At 32.9% G+C, this 17,512-nt stretch overlaps 1 protein-coding gene and 1 long non-coding RNA gene across 2 annotated transcripts in view; both read right to left on the bottom strand.

The window, feature by feature from the left end:
• Nucleotides 1–14,096, bottom strand: part of Samuel (SAM-motif ubiquitously expressed punctatedly localized protein) — a 118,482-nt gene extending 104,386 nt beyond the window's left edge. The window contains exon 1 of the mRNA XM_081979527.1: nucleotides 13,522–14,096. Coding sequence (XP_081835653.1) covers nucleotides 13,522–13,741 — 220 coding nt within the window. The 5' untranslated portion in view covers nucleotides 13,742–14,096. The remainder of the gene's footprint in view (nucleotides 1–13,521) is intronic.
• Nucleotides 939–2,896, bottom strand: LOC145731456 (uncharacterized). Its single transcript, XR_014178806.1, has 2 exons — nucleotides 1,274–2,896; nucleotides 939–1,194 (listed from the first exon to the last, which is right to left on the bottom strand). It is a non-coding gene; the product is annotated as an uncharacterized LOC145731456 (long non-coding RNA).
• Nucleotides 14,097–17,512: the final 3,416 nt, after the last annotated feature.

Genomic DNA, 17,512 nt, shown 5'->3' with positions numbered 1-17,512 from the left:
CAATTTTTGACATCATACGTTAATTTACGTATGTTACGTATGGTCAAAAATAGAGCCCATGAGCAGCTTATGGAAAATTAAGAACAGTTTTCCGATCCAGTCTTCCAAGCGTGTTTGAAAAAGAAGTTAACATACGACTCAGAGACATTAAGAATTACCAAGAACAACATTCAGAAAATACAAGTCATGCAACGTAAGATGGAAAGATTAATACTAGGAACAACCCTCTGGGATAGAATCCCAAATAGAACCATCAGACACAACACAGAAGTAAGAGACGTTGTCGAAACCATTATGAAGTGGAACTGGGCGGGTCAGAAGCGTAACTGATGGTCGATGGACGATGGTACAATGGAGACCAAGAGTGGAAGCATACAGAAACAGAGGACGCCCAATAGTCCGATGGAGTGATGACATAGTGAAATTTGCTGGAAACTGGATGCTGATGGCACAGGACCGGAGGCAATGGCAAAATATGAGAAAGGCTTTTATCCAGCAGTGGACAGTCTAGGCTGATGATGATGATGCTACAAGAAGTGTTGGACCTTATTGATAACATTCTGAAGAAAAAGGACAAGTAAATCATCAGAAGAGGGAGATTAGTAGGCAAAGACTATTAATCTACAGTTTCTAGATAAATATTGTTTATTTGTACATGGTCCAGTGACTCTAATGGCAGTTAAGCAAATAATAAAAACTGTCTATAATAAAATTTGTGGTAGTAGAAAGCAGATTGGTAACCAGTCAATGATGCATAGACCAAAGAAAGCATTGGCAGGAAACTGACCCTGTGTTATCTATCTCGAGCAAAACCAGTTCGCAGAAGGTTTTTTAGATCAGCCTCGCGCCGTTGACCGCATCGGCCGATCCCATTCGGCATAATTGTACGTGGGACCGGGACTGTTGACAACGATGATTAAACGCCTCTTTTTCAAAAATCGACTAGGAGCGGGTCTTATCTCAAATAGAGATCGATATTGCATCTAGTACCGAGCATAGAGCAGAATGGAAGCTTTTTCACGGTGGAGCCTTAATCACTAACGTTTCATGATAGGGTACGTACCGAGTGTTACTGTAAAAAGGCGGCACTTTCCATTTAGCTGATAGATTGTTTGATTCGCAGTGGGCCGAGAACTAGCCGTGATGGTAATTTGCCTAGTTATTCCACATCGGCGAGTCTGCATGCGTGAAATCCTGCGGCGGCAACACAATAAACCCCATTATGAAACAGAAGCTAAAAATCGAGAGATATACAAATAATTGAACCCATTACCATATAATGTCCTTTGGTTCGGACCGCGGTACCCATACCGGCTCGCTTTTGTGTTTGCTCTTCAGTACTGCCGACTTTTGCTGGCCGGCGTTCTCTTTATGGATAATCTACCGTGTATCATCGTGCATTAATCAGTCTTGATTTTTTGAAACGTTAGCACTCGGTAGTTAAATAGATATCACGAAAGATACCACACGGCTCCATGAATTGCTAGTAATTTACAATAAATCGACGTAATTAAGCTTCAAAAAGGAATGGTGTGGTTCTTCTGAAAAAGGTTCCTTCGATGAAATGATTTCTAACAGGAGGCATGTGAAACTGGTAGTCGGTTATCCTAACAAAAAGATTGAATTTGCTGTTAGCACTTTACTTTTGGTTTATTTTCCTTTCACGTGCTCTCTGAATGTCAGTAAAATTAAAAGTTGTTTCTATAGGAATATTACGATTTGTTCGTTATTTAATGTCTGTCCAAGACATATTGACGTCTATCGCTGGATCATCACACGACATGCTACATTTTGTAGTGTTTTTTAGTTGCGGTTCTTATTCTGATACCTTTGTTTTTGTATGTCAATGGTCAAGTGCTTCGTTCGTTTAATAATTTCAGTTGGAGATATGTTCTATATGTTTGTTGAGACGAGTTACTCATTTTTTCTTTGTTTATTGGGTCTTCTGTCTCACACAAAAAAGGTTTGTTGGGAAAATGGAATTTCGCACTATTTCCAACTAAGTTGAAAATAACATTAACCTAGTCGTCCCAACACAAGACCACTGACTTAGGCTGGGTCTTGTTACCTAAAAACGCTGACGTTTCGGTGGAAAATCTACCACCGTCTTCAGAGAATCTAAAAAAGAAAGAACACAACGGCAGAACACAGAAAACAACAACTTAATAAATATTAAATCTGATAATGTTCAATTTGGAACTCTGAGAAGGGTTTTGTCAATAAAAATTCCAATTAAGTCATTCCAATAGGAAAGGTTATCTATTGTTGTAGTGAAAGGTGGGTTTTATATTGAAAACAAAATTACAAGAAATTTCAGTTTCATTTGATATGACCAAGTGTTATCTCCTCCTCTAGAATATTTAACCAAGTTTGGTCAATATTAATAGAGGATGTAGCAACACAGGAGTCATGGTTTAATCTAATATATGCACTTTCTTTTATTTTACGTCTTTTTGAAAAAGTTTCTTTGTCTATGATACTACATTCATTCCATTTGACTCTATGATCATTATCAAACGCGTGTTGGCATATATTAGATTTGTGAAAGTCTCCAGTTCTTAAATAATTTTGGTGTTCTTTAGTACGTTTTTTTAAAGGTCTGGAGGTTTCACCAATATAAAATTTATTGCATTCGCAAGGAATTTTATATATCACGTTTCTTGTAGATTCATTTTCATTGTGAGGTTTTGTTTTAGTTAAGTGTGATCTTAATGTGTTTTGAGTTCTAAATATTGTTATATGTTATATTTTTTAGCTATTCGTTTGATTTTGTCAGAAATACCTGGAATGTAAGGAATAAAAAGGTTAGTAAAAGGTAAAATTTGATTTTGATTTCCAGATTGTTTTGGATGTTCTAAATCCCTAAAACATTTATTAATGAATGTTTCAGGATAGTCATTTTCTTTTAGAACATTTTTAATGAATAATTTTTCTTTATTAAATTGTTCATTATTGCAAATAATTTTGGCTCTATCAAATAAACTTTTTACAATACCTTTTTTTACCATTATTGGATGATTGGATTTGTAGTTTAAGTATCTATTTGTGTGGGTTGGTTTTCTGTATACTTTTGTTTCAAATTTGTTTATGTCTCTTTTGATTAGAATGTCTAAGAAAGGAAGTTCGTTATTTTGTTCAGTTTCTGTTGTAAATTTGATTGTGGGTTCTATTGAGTTTATGTGAGTTAGAAATTGTTTGAGATGATCATTACCGAATGGATGTATTGAGAAAACATCATCAATATATCTCCACCAGATTGTTGGTTTATAATTAAAATTATTAATGTTATTTTCTTCGAAATGTTCCATAAAAATATTACTTAATATTGGAGACAATTAAGAACCCATTGCCATTTCAGAATTTTGTTGGTAATAATCATCTCCATATTGGAAGAATGTTGTTTTAACACAAATTGTTAAAAGTTCTAAAATAGTCTTTACGCTTAAGCTTGTACGTTCCCCAAGACTTGAATCATTTTGCAATTTAGATCTAAGAATTGAAAGAGTTTTGTCAACTGGGACGTTCGTGAATAAACTTACAACATCAAAACTTACCAGAATATGATTTGGATTAATGTCGATATGTTGAGTTTTTCAAGAAAGTGAAGAGAGTTTTTTATGTAAGAATCTGTGTTACCTACTAAAGGATTTAAAATGTTTAGCAAGAAGCGAGCTAATGAGTGAGTAGGCGAATTTATACTACTCACAATTGGCCTTAATGGCATGTTATTTTTATACATTTTAGGAACACCATAAAAATGTGGTGTTTTGCTATTATGTGGCGTAAGATTACGCCTCTCAAGATCAGAAAATTGATCTCGATGTTTTTTTAAAGTAGTGTAAATTTGCCTTTCAATTTTTTCTGTTGGGTTTTTATTTAGTTTTGTGTAATTGTTTTCATTTAAAAGAGTCATGACTTTGTTGTGGTATGTAATAGAGTCCATTATGACTGTAGCGTTACCTTTGTCTGCTGGAAGTATTTTTCCTAACAAACCTTTTTGTGTGAGACAGAAGGCCCAATAAACAAAGAAAAAATAATTTCAGTTTTGTGAATTTTAGTTTTTGGTCCAATATTACACCTAAGTATTTAATATTTCACGTCATGTTTGGGTTAAGTTATGGGTTCAGTTATGTTTGGGGAGTTGTGTTTGATGTGATGGTTTGGTAATAAAAGTTGATTCTTAGTTGCGTTGGGTAGTACAGGATGTTTTATTATTTAGTTAGTTAGTTTTTGCAGTCGTGATGGAAAAATGATCATCTGTTCATGGTATAAAGCGTAAAGTGTAGTAGATTAGCAATTAAAAATGCATTTAGAACTGGTACATAATAAGTGGCGGATGTGTGGCTCGTGCACCTGAGCAAAGGTCAAGCATGAAGCATGACGGTCACGCTCGTGCCAGCATCGCCTTCTGCCCTATTTGTAATTCTAATATTCATTGATGCTACACCTTGTTGTGGCCGTATTTACTAATCCAAAGCATACAATTTATATCATTTACATTCCTACCAAGCGAACGAAAACAGCATCTTGGAAGCATTCAACATCGCCAGCTCAGTAAATTCCATTCGTTATTACTATTATTGTTATTTAACGTCGGTGAATGGTACGGATGCATTTTATTAGAAAAACGAATAAATGACGGCGTAACGTGCTAAAAAGATTTCAACCTTAATTGGCGCTCTTCGCGTCCACTCGTGCGTATTTTCTGTTTGCGTCGATTCTAAAGAAAACAGTAATTAGAAAAAGTGACGTAGCACATCTAGTGGCATGCACCGAGGTCAGCAAAGAAGTGGCCTCCGTGTCCCGTCTTTGCGGTTGCATTGATGACCGAAGGTTCTTCTTAGTGATTTATCGTCGACTGATCGAGTGGAGAGTTTAATGAAAGTAGCTCGTTATCGCTTGCTCAACGGATTGATTGTATTATTGACGTACCTGCTTCTTTTATGAATGTCGATGATGTCAATTATACGGTTTTGCAGATCAATTCATTGAATTTTGATTTTTTTTAGTTTCTTTTTGCTGCTAACAGTATAGAGTGCCAAAATGAATACAAACTGCTGACTAATTGCTGGTAAATACTTATTATTTAGCAAGCATATTGGCAATAATGATACGTTTACAACTAAATGAGCTGGTTGCAATTTACACGACGATCCAAGTTTATCAACAATAAGGTACAACTGTCTTAAAAATATCTATTTTTTTTAAGATTCATTTTGCCAGAAAGTGATGCCAGGAAAATTCAGGTAAAGGTAGAGATGTCAATTTTTGATAATAATTTTTAGAATTGTGTCAGATATTATATCAGATTTTCTTGCAAAGCCAAAGTTACGGACTGGTAGAAAAGTAGCTTGCGGAAAGCTCCAAAAAGTTGATTCACTTTATACAGAAAGTTACCCAGAAATACAGTAAACTGTCCCACAGTGAACCATTATTTTTTTACTCATTTTCCGACAAGTGATTTTAATTTAAAAACATGTAAAATGAAACTTTTATTACTTTAAGGTATGGTGTATAGTCAAATTTTTACCCTTTGAGAATGACGTCAAGTAGGTGAAAAAACATGCATGTCTGGAATTAGATCACAAGTTTTAACCTACAAATGCTTTGAAAAATTAGTGCGTTCAGAAGTGACTGATGATCAAGTGCCTTGAAAATCACATGATCATGAGAGTTTCAGTTTAATCATCATTCATTCAGTGAATGGGTGTGCTTGCACTCACTTAAAGATCTCTTCTACTCCTAATAACATAATATATTATTAATGTTCATTGATTTTGTGTTGTGTTATTGTGCTGTGCACAATAAAGCGAATAGTAATTTGACATACCAACATCACCAACTTCTTTGTTTTTCAAAAAAGCGGTTATTTTGGTTTCACTGACCGACATGTTCTTAGAAATGTTGGTGAAATAGGAGTCGTCAGCAGGAATGCCAGCCTTTTTCATTCGGCATAGGGTAGCAGTACTCACTTTTAAAGCCTGTGATGCTCTATCATACATATTGGAATAATCAATTGGGATGACATCTGGAAACTGTTTCTTTTCGTACTCCAAAAAAAGCAGCTCATTTAGAATTAGCATTTGGGCTTGCTCATTGTAGCGCAGCATTTTTATACCTTTGATATTTGTTTATATTAAAGTGACAGTAAATGTCAACGTTTTTAATTTGACAGGATGACAAAATTAATAACGTGCCTTTTTTGTTAAAATTGTTTATTTCACATTTTGATATGCGAGAAACAAAGATGTAAAAAGATGACGTCATTCTCAAAAGGTAAAAATCCGACTATACTAAGTACAAGCACTAAAACAAACAAAACTAAAACGTAATTTTGTATTTAACTTTTTTTAAAAATGGGTTTTGTGGTTCAGAGTGTACCAACATACAATGAACCATCGCGATGGTTCACAGTAAACCAAAAACAAAAACATCAAGAAAATTGTTATCATAAAAATTGTAATTATACTCGTATATGTTTTTAATAAATTAAAACAAATGGTAAAAGGAAACAAAATAAAAAAAAACACAAGTTTTTACAAAAAATTAAGTTATACAGGGTGAGTCTGGGAAGCGACACCCCTTTGTTATTTCCTAAACAAGAAAAAAAATTGAAAAAAAAATCAAATAATAATTCTAGGTGTGTATATGTTCTGTATGTTGCAACACCAAACTCTTATACAGGGTGACTCATAATTGAGACACCAGGTAAAATAACGTTTTTTTAACTATATATTTTATCGTATATTTAAAAAGAACATCAAATTTGCAATATTTTAATATAATTTTTCGAAATAATCAACAATTTCCAAAACTTGATATTCGAATAATAGGAAGTTTCTATTACCTGGTACTAGGTATCTGATATCTCCAATGATAGTCCTTTCGACTACTGTCAGTCATAATTAGAAATTTGAATTAAGCAAACATCATAGCAGATAATCAAATCAAATGATATGAGCACCTTAATTGGGTTTGATACCATTTCCAAACAAACTTTATTAGATATTATGGAAAACTATAAAAGACGATTACAATAATTGTAAATTGACCGTCATTTGAACACAATGGAATTTAATTTATTTTTAATTAATTTGAAACATACTACGAATGAGTTTTTTACGCAAAAACGTTACAGAAAAAGTATTATTATTTGCGCTTAAAACCTTAGTCAGATAATAGATAACATTTTTCTTTAAGTGGAGATCTCTGAAGACCAAACTTAATGGGTGACAACGGTTCATCTTCTGATAGCTCATTATCACTGTCCAAAATCAATAACGTTTCTGAGTTTGATGAAGAACTTTCCATTAAAACTCTCTTTGTCTTGTTCGGAACTGTCCGTATTTTACCTTCCTGTTCCATTTCCAATAGGTCCTTCTCAGTTGCAATTGCAAGTTGCAGTTAGGCTCCTCCCCGCTTTGCGTTTTTTTCTCATATTTTTCGGAAGATTTAAAACTTAACTCATTTTGTTGAAACGAAGTAGATGGAATAGGAGAGTCAATATTGAAGTTATTGTCGATATCTTTGCCGTTAGCACATGTTTGTTATTTTTTACCATGCTGTGAAGAGTTTAGATTTGCTTCAATGTCCTTTTCGTCATTAGGATTGCTATCTTTGTCATCTCGATTTTCGTTATCTACATCTTGCTCTAGAATGTATAAGTTTTGATTCCCTGGGTCAGATCTGTCGGTGACAGAGGTTGGAAGAAAGTCAATTTGTGAAAAAATGTCTCGGTCGAACGGGAATATGCCAGTCTTTTTAAATACCTTAGATATCGTAGAGGGTGTTATAGCTTTCTGATAAGCTACTCCAATAAAAGATGTCAGTTCATAAATTCTCACGGGAATCCCAGGATTTTTCAGCATCCACCATCAATTCCAGCGTTATAATATTCTTTAAATGGTTTCATTATACCAACCTCTAAATGTTGAGTTTTATGGGATGGGAGTTTTAAAATATTGACACACATTTTTTTTGCAATATCGACAGTTTTATAATCATAATTAATATGGATGAATTGTTTTTTCAAGACGAACTATGTTTGACAAAATGAAGCATCACTTCACTGAAAAGATCTGAATTCTTCCATCCACTGGATGTGGCCAAGCCTAAAGAGCCTGGTGGAGTTCCATTCAGCATGTGCGTTTTGAAATGCACTCGTGAAAATACTAAAACTGGCGGTAGACTTTGCCCACTTGCACTTATTATACAACATGTAGTAACTAAAGTTCCTTTCTCCCCACTAGTGACTTTGGAAATCTTATACCTTTGGGAGTCAAAACTTTTTGAGGTTTTTGCACAGTCGTAGTAGAAAGTTTCATCCAAATTAAAAATTTGCGTCCCGTCGGTAAACCGTGGATCTCTTTGTTAAATATTATATTAACTTAGCAAGGACAACAAAAAATTGTCAACCTAAAATCTCCGTCACAGCTTTAAGCGACTAAAAAACAGCGTTTTCTGGGAGCCTGTTTTTGCAAACGTTTCTTTCAGTGTGATACGGTTCGGAAGATATTTACAAAACAAAATATTGGTTCAACGAAAGAGAGAGCATCTTGTATCTCGAAGAAAAGGGGGTAGTATACCATATAGAGGGAATAAACCATTTAAGAGGGTCTTTTTATAGGACTTTTTTCTCATATTTTTGATTATCGTACATTTTTCCTTACAGTTTGTGAGACCAATTTAGGGACATCCTGTATATGAACACATATCTGCAACCTGCCTAAATTTACCTGGTCAGAAAAAATTTACATGATTGTCGCAGAGCCACCGTAAATAACATAAAAGATAACTAGGAAGTATACTTTAATTGAAATAGTAAATTAACGCAATTACATTTCTAAGTAAGATGGGTTTTTAATACTGTTAAAATACTGTAGAAAAACTTGTTGAAATGTCCTCCATTTTTAGTTTTCATCGACTCGTAATACCTTAACATTATGGTGAACTAAAGGTTTCGCTATTAGCGATTGACGTTAAAAATGTTCAGAACATGAAATAAATTTAATGAAGTTATTATTCAGAAAAAATTGAGTTTTTTTAGTGAAGTACATCAAAGCGGCTTGATACAATTCAATGGTAACTATTTGTATATTTTCATACAGCTTTGTACTTTTTTTAAGAGGCAAATCAACTTTTATAAAATATAATATTTTTCTGCAATCCTGCAATCAAAATTGCTTCAATGAAAAGTTGATGATGGTAACTAAAAAATGAAACGTCGGATATCAAAAATGATAATGCACCGTTGTAGATGAACAAAAGTGACAATGATAAAGTGTCTTTTGTTTTCAATTGTCATATCATATAAATTAGTGAAAATGGTGAGACTCGTAAAAGAGGCACCCTATATTATATCAATGATGCTCGCGGGTGGACTAAAACCGTGAGTAATGGTAATAACTCATTACTCACGGAGTAGATATAGTAGAATAGGTGTTATTATCTATTCAAAACTAGGGAATAATAAACATATTATTCAACAGTCATAGAAAAACGTTTTAAACGCACCCAATTTTTCCTAACCTAAAATCTCCGCATCTGCTTTATTCAAGATCAATCGACTTTAAAAAAACTTTTCTTTTTTAAGAGACTATTCCTGCAAAACTTGCTCTCAGTGTGACAAACGGTTCCGGAGATATTTACAATAAAATATATTACTTTTTCAGAAAAAAAGTGCATTTAAGAAGATATACCTATTTATAGGAACTTCCTCTAATATTTTTTGATGTAGTATCTCTTCCTACAGTTTGTGACACCAATTAAGGGACACCCTGTGTATAACCAGGTTAAAACTACAATAATTAGTCAGAAAACGTCCGACTTCTAGGAAATCGTAGTAAAATTGTACTATTTTTTCGATTATGGTCTATGTCCTATCTTACTTGAATACCCGGTACAACGTTTATACTACTTTAAAATTTAACTAACAAATCACTGGTTTAATTGTGCAATTAGGCAGTAGTTTTAAACCTGGTTTATAAAACCAAATATAATTTTATCATTTAATTTTAGTTTTAGTATTAAAAATAGAGCTGGACCTAGTGATTTTAAATGGTATTCATAGAAGAAAATTTAACTTTGCTGTAACTACTGACACCCAACATATTATAATTGAAAGTTTTCTTACAGCTAAGACTTAATGAGAATCTTAATGTTTGAGCATTGTGTTAGGGTTGAAATTGTATTTTTTTCATAAAAGATTTAAGCAAAAATAAATAATAAATCCTTTTACCATGAATTCAAATGCAGTAATGTTGCAAAAAGCCCCAAAAATTGAAAAAACATAAAAACTCGATTAGTTTTCACAAAACTGTAGACTAACTCTTAAGACTAAAACTAAATTGATTAGATACTACTCATAAAATTAAAGCTAATGTTTTTTTTTCATAAATTTGGCTTTAAACGAAAACAATTAAGCAGCATTAGGTAAGTACTCAATAATAATCAGAATGATAACTATCAACGTCAAAACACTTCTCAACTTGCTTCACAAAATAAAATCATAACTGTGTACCTACTTTGTCAACATTGTTGCAAAAAGTCCTAATCTGTTATAGTATATTGTTCTCAAATCCTGCTTAAAACCTGCAGCGATTTATGTCCATTTTTTCAGCATTGGCTAAGTTGGGTTTAAGGTGAGCTTAGATAAGTATAGTTTAAACTGTGTTATTTTGTACCTAATTTGTCACATTCAAACGTCAACTTAGCTTAAGTCGTACTCCAAATCGACTTTAAAGTGTCGGGGAAACCAGCATAAGTGATTTATTCAAGAGTTGCTCGTAATCCTTAAATCGGGAATACCAAAACGGTTTCTTTGGAAGAAGTGAACCAGTTGTCAGGCTTACTAGATCACCGGATTTAATGTCTCTAGTTTTTTTAGCGCACTCTGATTGATACTGTACAGGGTGGGCCAAATTGGACGTATTTAAATGGAAAATTCTCTTATAAGCAAAAACTGATGTCGGTGTCTAAAGCTGAAATTTGATGCAAAACTTAATGTAATAAAAAAAAACAATTTTTATGTGCGTAGCTTAAAAACCGTGTTCAATAGAAAAAAACTATTTGCACTACTGGATTCTACGCAAAATGTTGCTGTAGAAATGTATTTTCAAAAATAAAAAATAACGCACCTTGAAAACGCTAGACAGTTTTGAAGAAAAGTACGAATTCTACCCTGTACAGGGTGTTGTTCCTACCCCATTGCCTCTATCTATCAAGAAATAAAAAAATGTTTTCAATAAAAATTGGAAGTAGAAGCAAAACGCGTTTGTTGTGGAGCAGACTATGTGTCTTGTCTGTCTATTCATTTTGTTTTATTTTATAAAAGTTACTTCTTATCGAGCTTTTTAAAAAAAGTAACTATGTATGCCTTTCTATTTGAAAATCCAAAGTACGCCCACTCTGAACTTGAAAACGTAGTAAAGAAGAAAACACTACAACACCATTTTATTTGCAGACTGAAAAAAACATTTTTTTATTGAGTTATTTTGTAGATATAACAGACGAAAGACAGGTCAGAAAATATCTTGATTTATTTTTCATACTTCCCTTGATGTTATCAATAGTATTAATGCATTGAAATAAAAAAAATCTACTGGAACAGATGACATTCCTATATACATTTATAAGGGATGTGCAGAAGCTGTACTAGCTCCCTTGAAGCCTATCTTTAATCTATCACTGAAGTATAACATTTTTCCAAGTAGACTTAAGGAAAGCGTGGTGGTACCAGTTTTTAAGAATGGAATCACAGAGGATGTGAGCAATTACAGACCTAACAGCTTACTAAATACTCTTAGTAAGATATTTGAGAGGATTATCTATAATTTCATATATTCATATGTGTACTGTGACATGTCGACGTATCAACACGGTTTTTTGCCTAACAGATCAACAATTACCAACCTGTGCGTTTTTTCTGAGCATGTGGCAGATGCCTTGCGTGATAAACAGCAATTAGATGTCATCTATACAGATTGTGCAAAAGCCTTTGATAAGGTCGATCACAGTGTACTGTTACGTAAGCTTGAGGAGGCTGGGTTCTCTGGTGGAGGCTCATGAGTTAAAAACGACTGTTAAAGTCGGCTTCTCATTGTTCGATTATTATGTTGCAACTTCTGGAGTACCCCAGGTGGGTATTCTGGGGCCTTTACTTTTTTTGATTTTTATTAATGACCTACCGAAATGCCTGCAAGGCTCTACCGGTTTGTTATTTGCTGACGACTTTAAGATGTTTAGACAGATAGGCAATGGTGCTTATATGCTGATCGTAATATTCTCCAGGGTGACTTGGATGACTTTGCTAGATGGTTTTATAACAATAATATGACACTGAATATTAAAACATGTTTTATTGTCACATACAGCAGGAAACGTATGTTGGTAACTGGAGATTACTAAAGAAAATAATGTGTAGCCCTAAAGTGTCGTACAATTTCATGCTTGGCAGTTTTGACTTGACTGCTCTTGGTGCTAGGAGGAAAACTCAGGCTGTTCTCTTCATCTACCACATTGTAAATAACACTAAATATTCTGGCTGTGATCTGATAAACTATATAAACTTCAAATTTAAGAATTAAAAAAAAAAAAAAGTAAAGTTAATTTAAGAATTTTATCCCCTAGCCATATTGATAATAGTCCGGGGCTTCACCCCTTAGCAATATGACTTCACCGTGCAATGAGCTGATCTATACTAATGTGACCAGATATTCTATTTGTTAGCTTAACTGATATTATAGGTATGTAATAACGTTATTTCTTATGTGTAAACTAGATGGAAAGATGAAAATTACCTGCTTTTACTTTCCAACCGTGTGGAAAGTGAGTACAGAATAGCACAATAATGACGTTGTCAAGATTGTAAACAAATCACCAGTCGTTTATTATGGTTGAAGTCATAACTACTCGTACACCTATACTACCTTATTGTTAGAGACTATTAGCAATCAATATTTCAACTGAATGATTTATTAAAAGATCGATGAGATTTTGATAAATGGTTAAAAATAAAATAGTATACAAACCACGGTAGAAAGTTTAATTTCTGTCTCGAGATAAAGTTACCTAATTTCTAACTACCTAATTTCTCGACAGAAATCAAATACTTTCCACCTGAGTATGTAATATACTATTGTGATTTTATGAGCGACTGCATTAGCTCAACTGTTCCCCCTAGGGTGTTTGTAAAGTGTACCTAAATAAATGAATAAATAAATAAAGGCAAATATAAACAAATTATGCCCTAGTGAATGTTTGGGATAGTATCAAAACCTAACGGAAATTTCTATCTATCGCCCAGTTTCGAGTAAAATAAGACAATCATTCAGGTAAGCCCGTGTCCATGTAGGAAGTTGTTCGGACGCTAATTCTATTTCTCATCGGCCTTGTTTACAGTCTCGCACCTTCGTAAAGGCGGACGTACAGTACCTTGCAGGAAATGTAGCGAATTTGTCACATTGGACAGTATTCCACCGTTTATTTCGCCCATTTATAAGTTATAAACAAACAGAAACTTACCTTTCGTATCAAAACCGGGTTTGGCCGGACTCTTGTTTTTGTTTTTTAAAATGTGCGTTATCGAAAATAATCCTGACCGTCTATTTACGACACTCTGATTATCTGGATTATCGGTTTCATCAAAACTTGCGGTGAACCAACTGTCATCGGAACTGTTATTAAAACTAGTTAAAATTTGTTCGTCCAGACTAATCTGTTCCATTTTAACTTCACTTTCCATCACTGGATACCTAATATATTTACAGATTCAGAATGCGAAAAGGCTTAAAACTGGGCTAACGAAACCGTACGACTAAAAAGTCAAACGTCGGGTACATAGGTTAAAGTTGGCTCGTTTGACCTGCGTCGACCTTTTTCATATCTAAAAATGTCTCGGATTCAAAATAGCCGGCTCATTTTCAGAAGTGCCAGTTTCGCGGAATCTGTTTTAACTAACACATGGTTATCACTATTAACTCTATCAATTTAAATATTATATACCACAAACTATATAAGTCTTATCACAAAACCTCCAAAAAGTACGACTAGACGTAATGTTACCGTATAAAACCGATTAATTGTATACTTATCTACGCAAAGGTACAATATCGACTTTTGTACCTTCTACCTATGTTTCTACATTAGGTGTTATCTTTCGTCCAGGTCACGGCTTATCTCTAAACTCTTATCAGCGGCATAAAGGTTACGAGTTCTACTTACATGTAAAATGCTTACAATGTTTCACCTAAAAATGTATCGCCTATACGACAGGTAACATACATTAGTACTTTGCATCCATAAATGGAATTGTTAGCTTAAACAGTGGGTTATCAAAGGGTTAAACTTTTTAAACGAGGTTTTTACAATGTGAAACTATTTAAAAAGTGCATCTTGGTAGTGATAAAAATCAAATCAATTTACTTGATATAGGTACTTCTGCTAACCACTATCAATAGCTATAAATTGGAATTGGTTACCTTATAATCACTATGCTGAGTTTCTCTTAAATAGGAATAGGTAGTGCTGCTGTCTGCTTTCATATACTGATTTTTCTGGATTTTGAGAGTGTATTGTGGTTTTACAGCTTTATGGAGAGGATTTGGACGGTTGTCATATTTAAAAATAGACTAAAATTGAGTCAAAAACAGACAACCAAATGTTATAAATGCCAAAAATGCACTGATGAAGATATAAAAGGCATTCAACCGAAGTCAAACTGATTTTGTTTCTTTTCAAGAATGTTTCGTTGTTTTTTACCTCCATGGGATCGAATTTGACACTTTCCAGGTTTACCCGTCAGTTACAAAACTGTAACTGACGGCCAAATGTCATAATTGTCAAAATACCACTCAAAATCGTTTGGGACTGTTTATAATGATTTTACTGGATTTTAAACCTGTTTTGTGGTTTTGCAGCTTTACGGAGAGGATTTTAACGGTTATCATATTTAAAAATATGAATCATAATAGGTCCGTTTTATTTTATAATTCTATAATATACAAAGTGTCAAAATTTCATTTAAAATAATATTTTTTTAATAGATTGAACACTAGGTATAAGGACAGTTTTTTTAAATTACAATTCCACTCATGTATAAAAAAATGCCATATACAGGGTGGGAACTATCAATATGGACAGAAAAACTAGATTATGCATTGAAAATGGTGATTGACATTTTGAACAACATTAAACTAATTTATTTTGTTGGTGAAGTTACGTTGCTCAGCTTACAGAGTTAGCTATTTTCTTGTTGGAAATAATTAAAAATAGCTTATTATTTGAAAACAAGATGAGATTTTATTGTAGGAGTTTGGCGATAGATTTAGAATTAAAATTAAATTAAATATTAAAAGCGTTACCGAATCTCTTGACAACTATACGTAAAGAGTATTTAATGTTATTAAATAAGTGTAGTTTAGACTGTCACATTAAAATATCAACTTAGCTTAAGTTGCCCTTAAAATAAACAGTAAGTGTGGGAGAAACGAACACTAGAAGATAAAACTATTAATTGTAAAAATTCTAGTAAAACTTTTCCATCCACACTAAAGTTCCACATTTATTCTTCATGACAAGTTTGTAGTAGTAAGTGTAGTGCAAAAAAAAATTACAATCGCAACAAGCCAACAGTCTGTACAGGATGTTTTATTATAAATTACTAGATACTCTTCTGATTATTGAAATTACAATATTAAGAAAAATATTCATATAAAGCAGCACAAATTTGATGTCTTCAAAACGTCTTGAGATATTGAATTAAAATTTTAACCGCATCAATTGCTATAGAGAAGATGCATAATTAAGTAGATATGCACCTTTTTGAGTTTACATTGATAAGAGGCAAACATTTCACAAAACTGAAAATATTTCCTTGAGAATGTTTGATGTACTGCAAAGTGCAAAGTTTATTTCCCGAACCTCTACGATAAACCGTTTGTTCAAAAAAACCCACGACCCCTCTTATTCGGACACCCTGTAGGTACACCATTTAAACTGTCTAGAATAAACAAAGGCATAATGAAGAATATAATACTTAAAGCAGATATAACTTTAATAAACATTGAATTCCGGACGACTTGGTGAATTTCTGATTGACTAAAAATGAAATCAAAATAACATGAACGTAACAATGTAATAGAAAGTTCTTCTCTTTTTACACATTTACAACAATTTTATTTTACCTTGAGTTTTACCATATGAAAAATGTTCCTATATTGCTTAAAAATGCCATTGGAAAACAGTTTTCTTTAAACAAATAAAATCTCTAATTTTATTATATTTTCCTGATGAAGTTTTTAGAAAGCGGATAAGAGATTCAAAATTGTATAACATTACAGGGTCTTTCATATGAAATTCCTCGAACGCTCACTGGGTTATTTTTTATCCAATTCAAATGACATTTTGTAAATGATAGGACAAGTTATTGCAGAAAAATGTGGTATAGTAAAATTGTATTTGAGTGGTCTCATAGCAAAACCGCCAATCTCCAATTTTTGTTGTTTGGAGTAAAACAGTAAAAACTATTTACAGTTTGGCACTTTTGCAACCAATGTTTGATTTTATATAGTTTTTTATATGGGAAATTGGCTGTTTAGGTGCAAGTGAAGCTTACATAACTTTAAATAACCTTTCTGTTTCTTGAATGCAACCAAAATGTTAAATTAGTTCAAATATATGGAGATTAGTAGCACTCATTTTTTTCAAGGTGCATTGGAAGTTGAATAGAAATGATTCAATTAAACAAAAGAAAACATTACTCGTGATAGTCAGATATGATGACAGGTAAAGTCTCTAAGAACGAGGAATATTCAATAATACATTTTTTTGATCGGGAATCCATAATTCCAATTACCGTATACATTTCTCATACCTAATCCACCTCGTAATTTGATATTAACAGCTATTTTAGTTAACAATGAAACCTGTTGTTATTTGCTCAAAGTTTAAACACCGATTTTTCGATATTGGCTAGATATAACTTTGTTAAACCTTAATAACTGCTGATTGTAAGTATTTTGAAAGAACATAAAAAATAATTTAAAAGAAAGGTATAGTGGATATCGCTGGTTCGAGACCTATTAGGTTCTAAAAATTCGATCAAGAAATAGATCTTAAACCTTACATGATACTTCAAAATAGCATCTTTGCAGCTTTCACCTTATGAGAAAAGTAGACCGTTCCGTAACATTTGGACTACCCGGTATTCATTAATAAACGTAATTAATCAACTTACTTCATAATGAGCTGTAAACAAACAGAAGTAGGTACTTACTACTTATAATAAATTTTCATTTTGTTACATTTTAATCTTGCAATAATTCGTAATTTTAGGAACGAAATTCCACTCTGCATTTTAAAAAGCACACACAGCAAGAGAAGCGAAAGGTAAAAGTATAAAATAATTTAAGTAGACACTATTTCAATTTAACCTCGACGCGGTTTCCTTGCTTTAAGCCCCACTTTTTAAATTTAAATTACTTTATTTAACTACATTTTTCCATTTCCTAAAACG

This window comes from Ips typographus, linkage group LG1, assembly GCF_016097725.1.
Source record: "Ips typographus isolate SLU linkage group LG1, UJ_Ityp_2.0, whole genome shotgun sequence".
Classification (NCBI taxonomy): Eukaryota; Metazoa; Arthropoda; class Insecta; order Coleoptera; family Curculionidae; genus Ips; species Ips typographus.
This window is presented reverse-complemented; position numbering and strand designations above follow the sequence as displayed.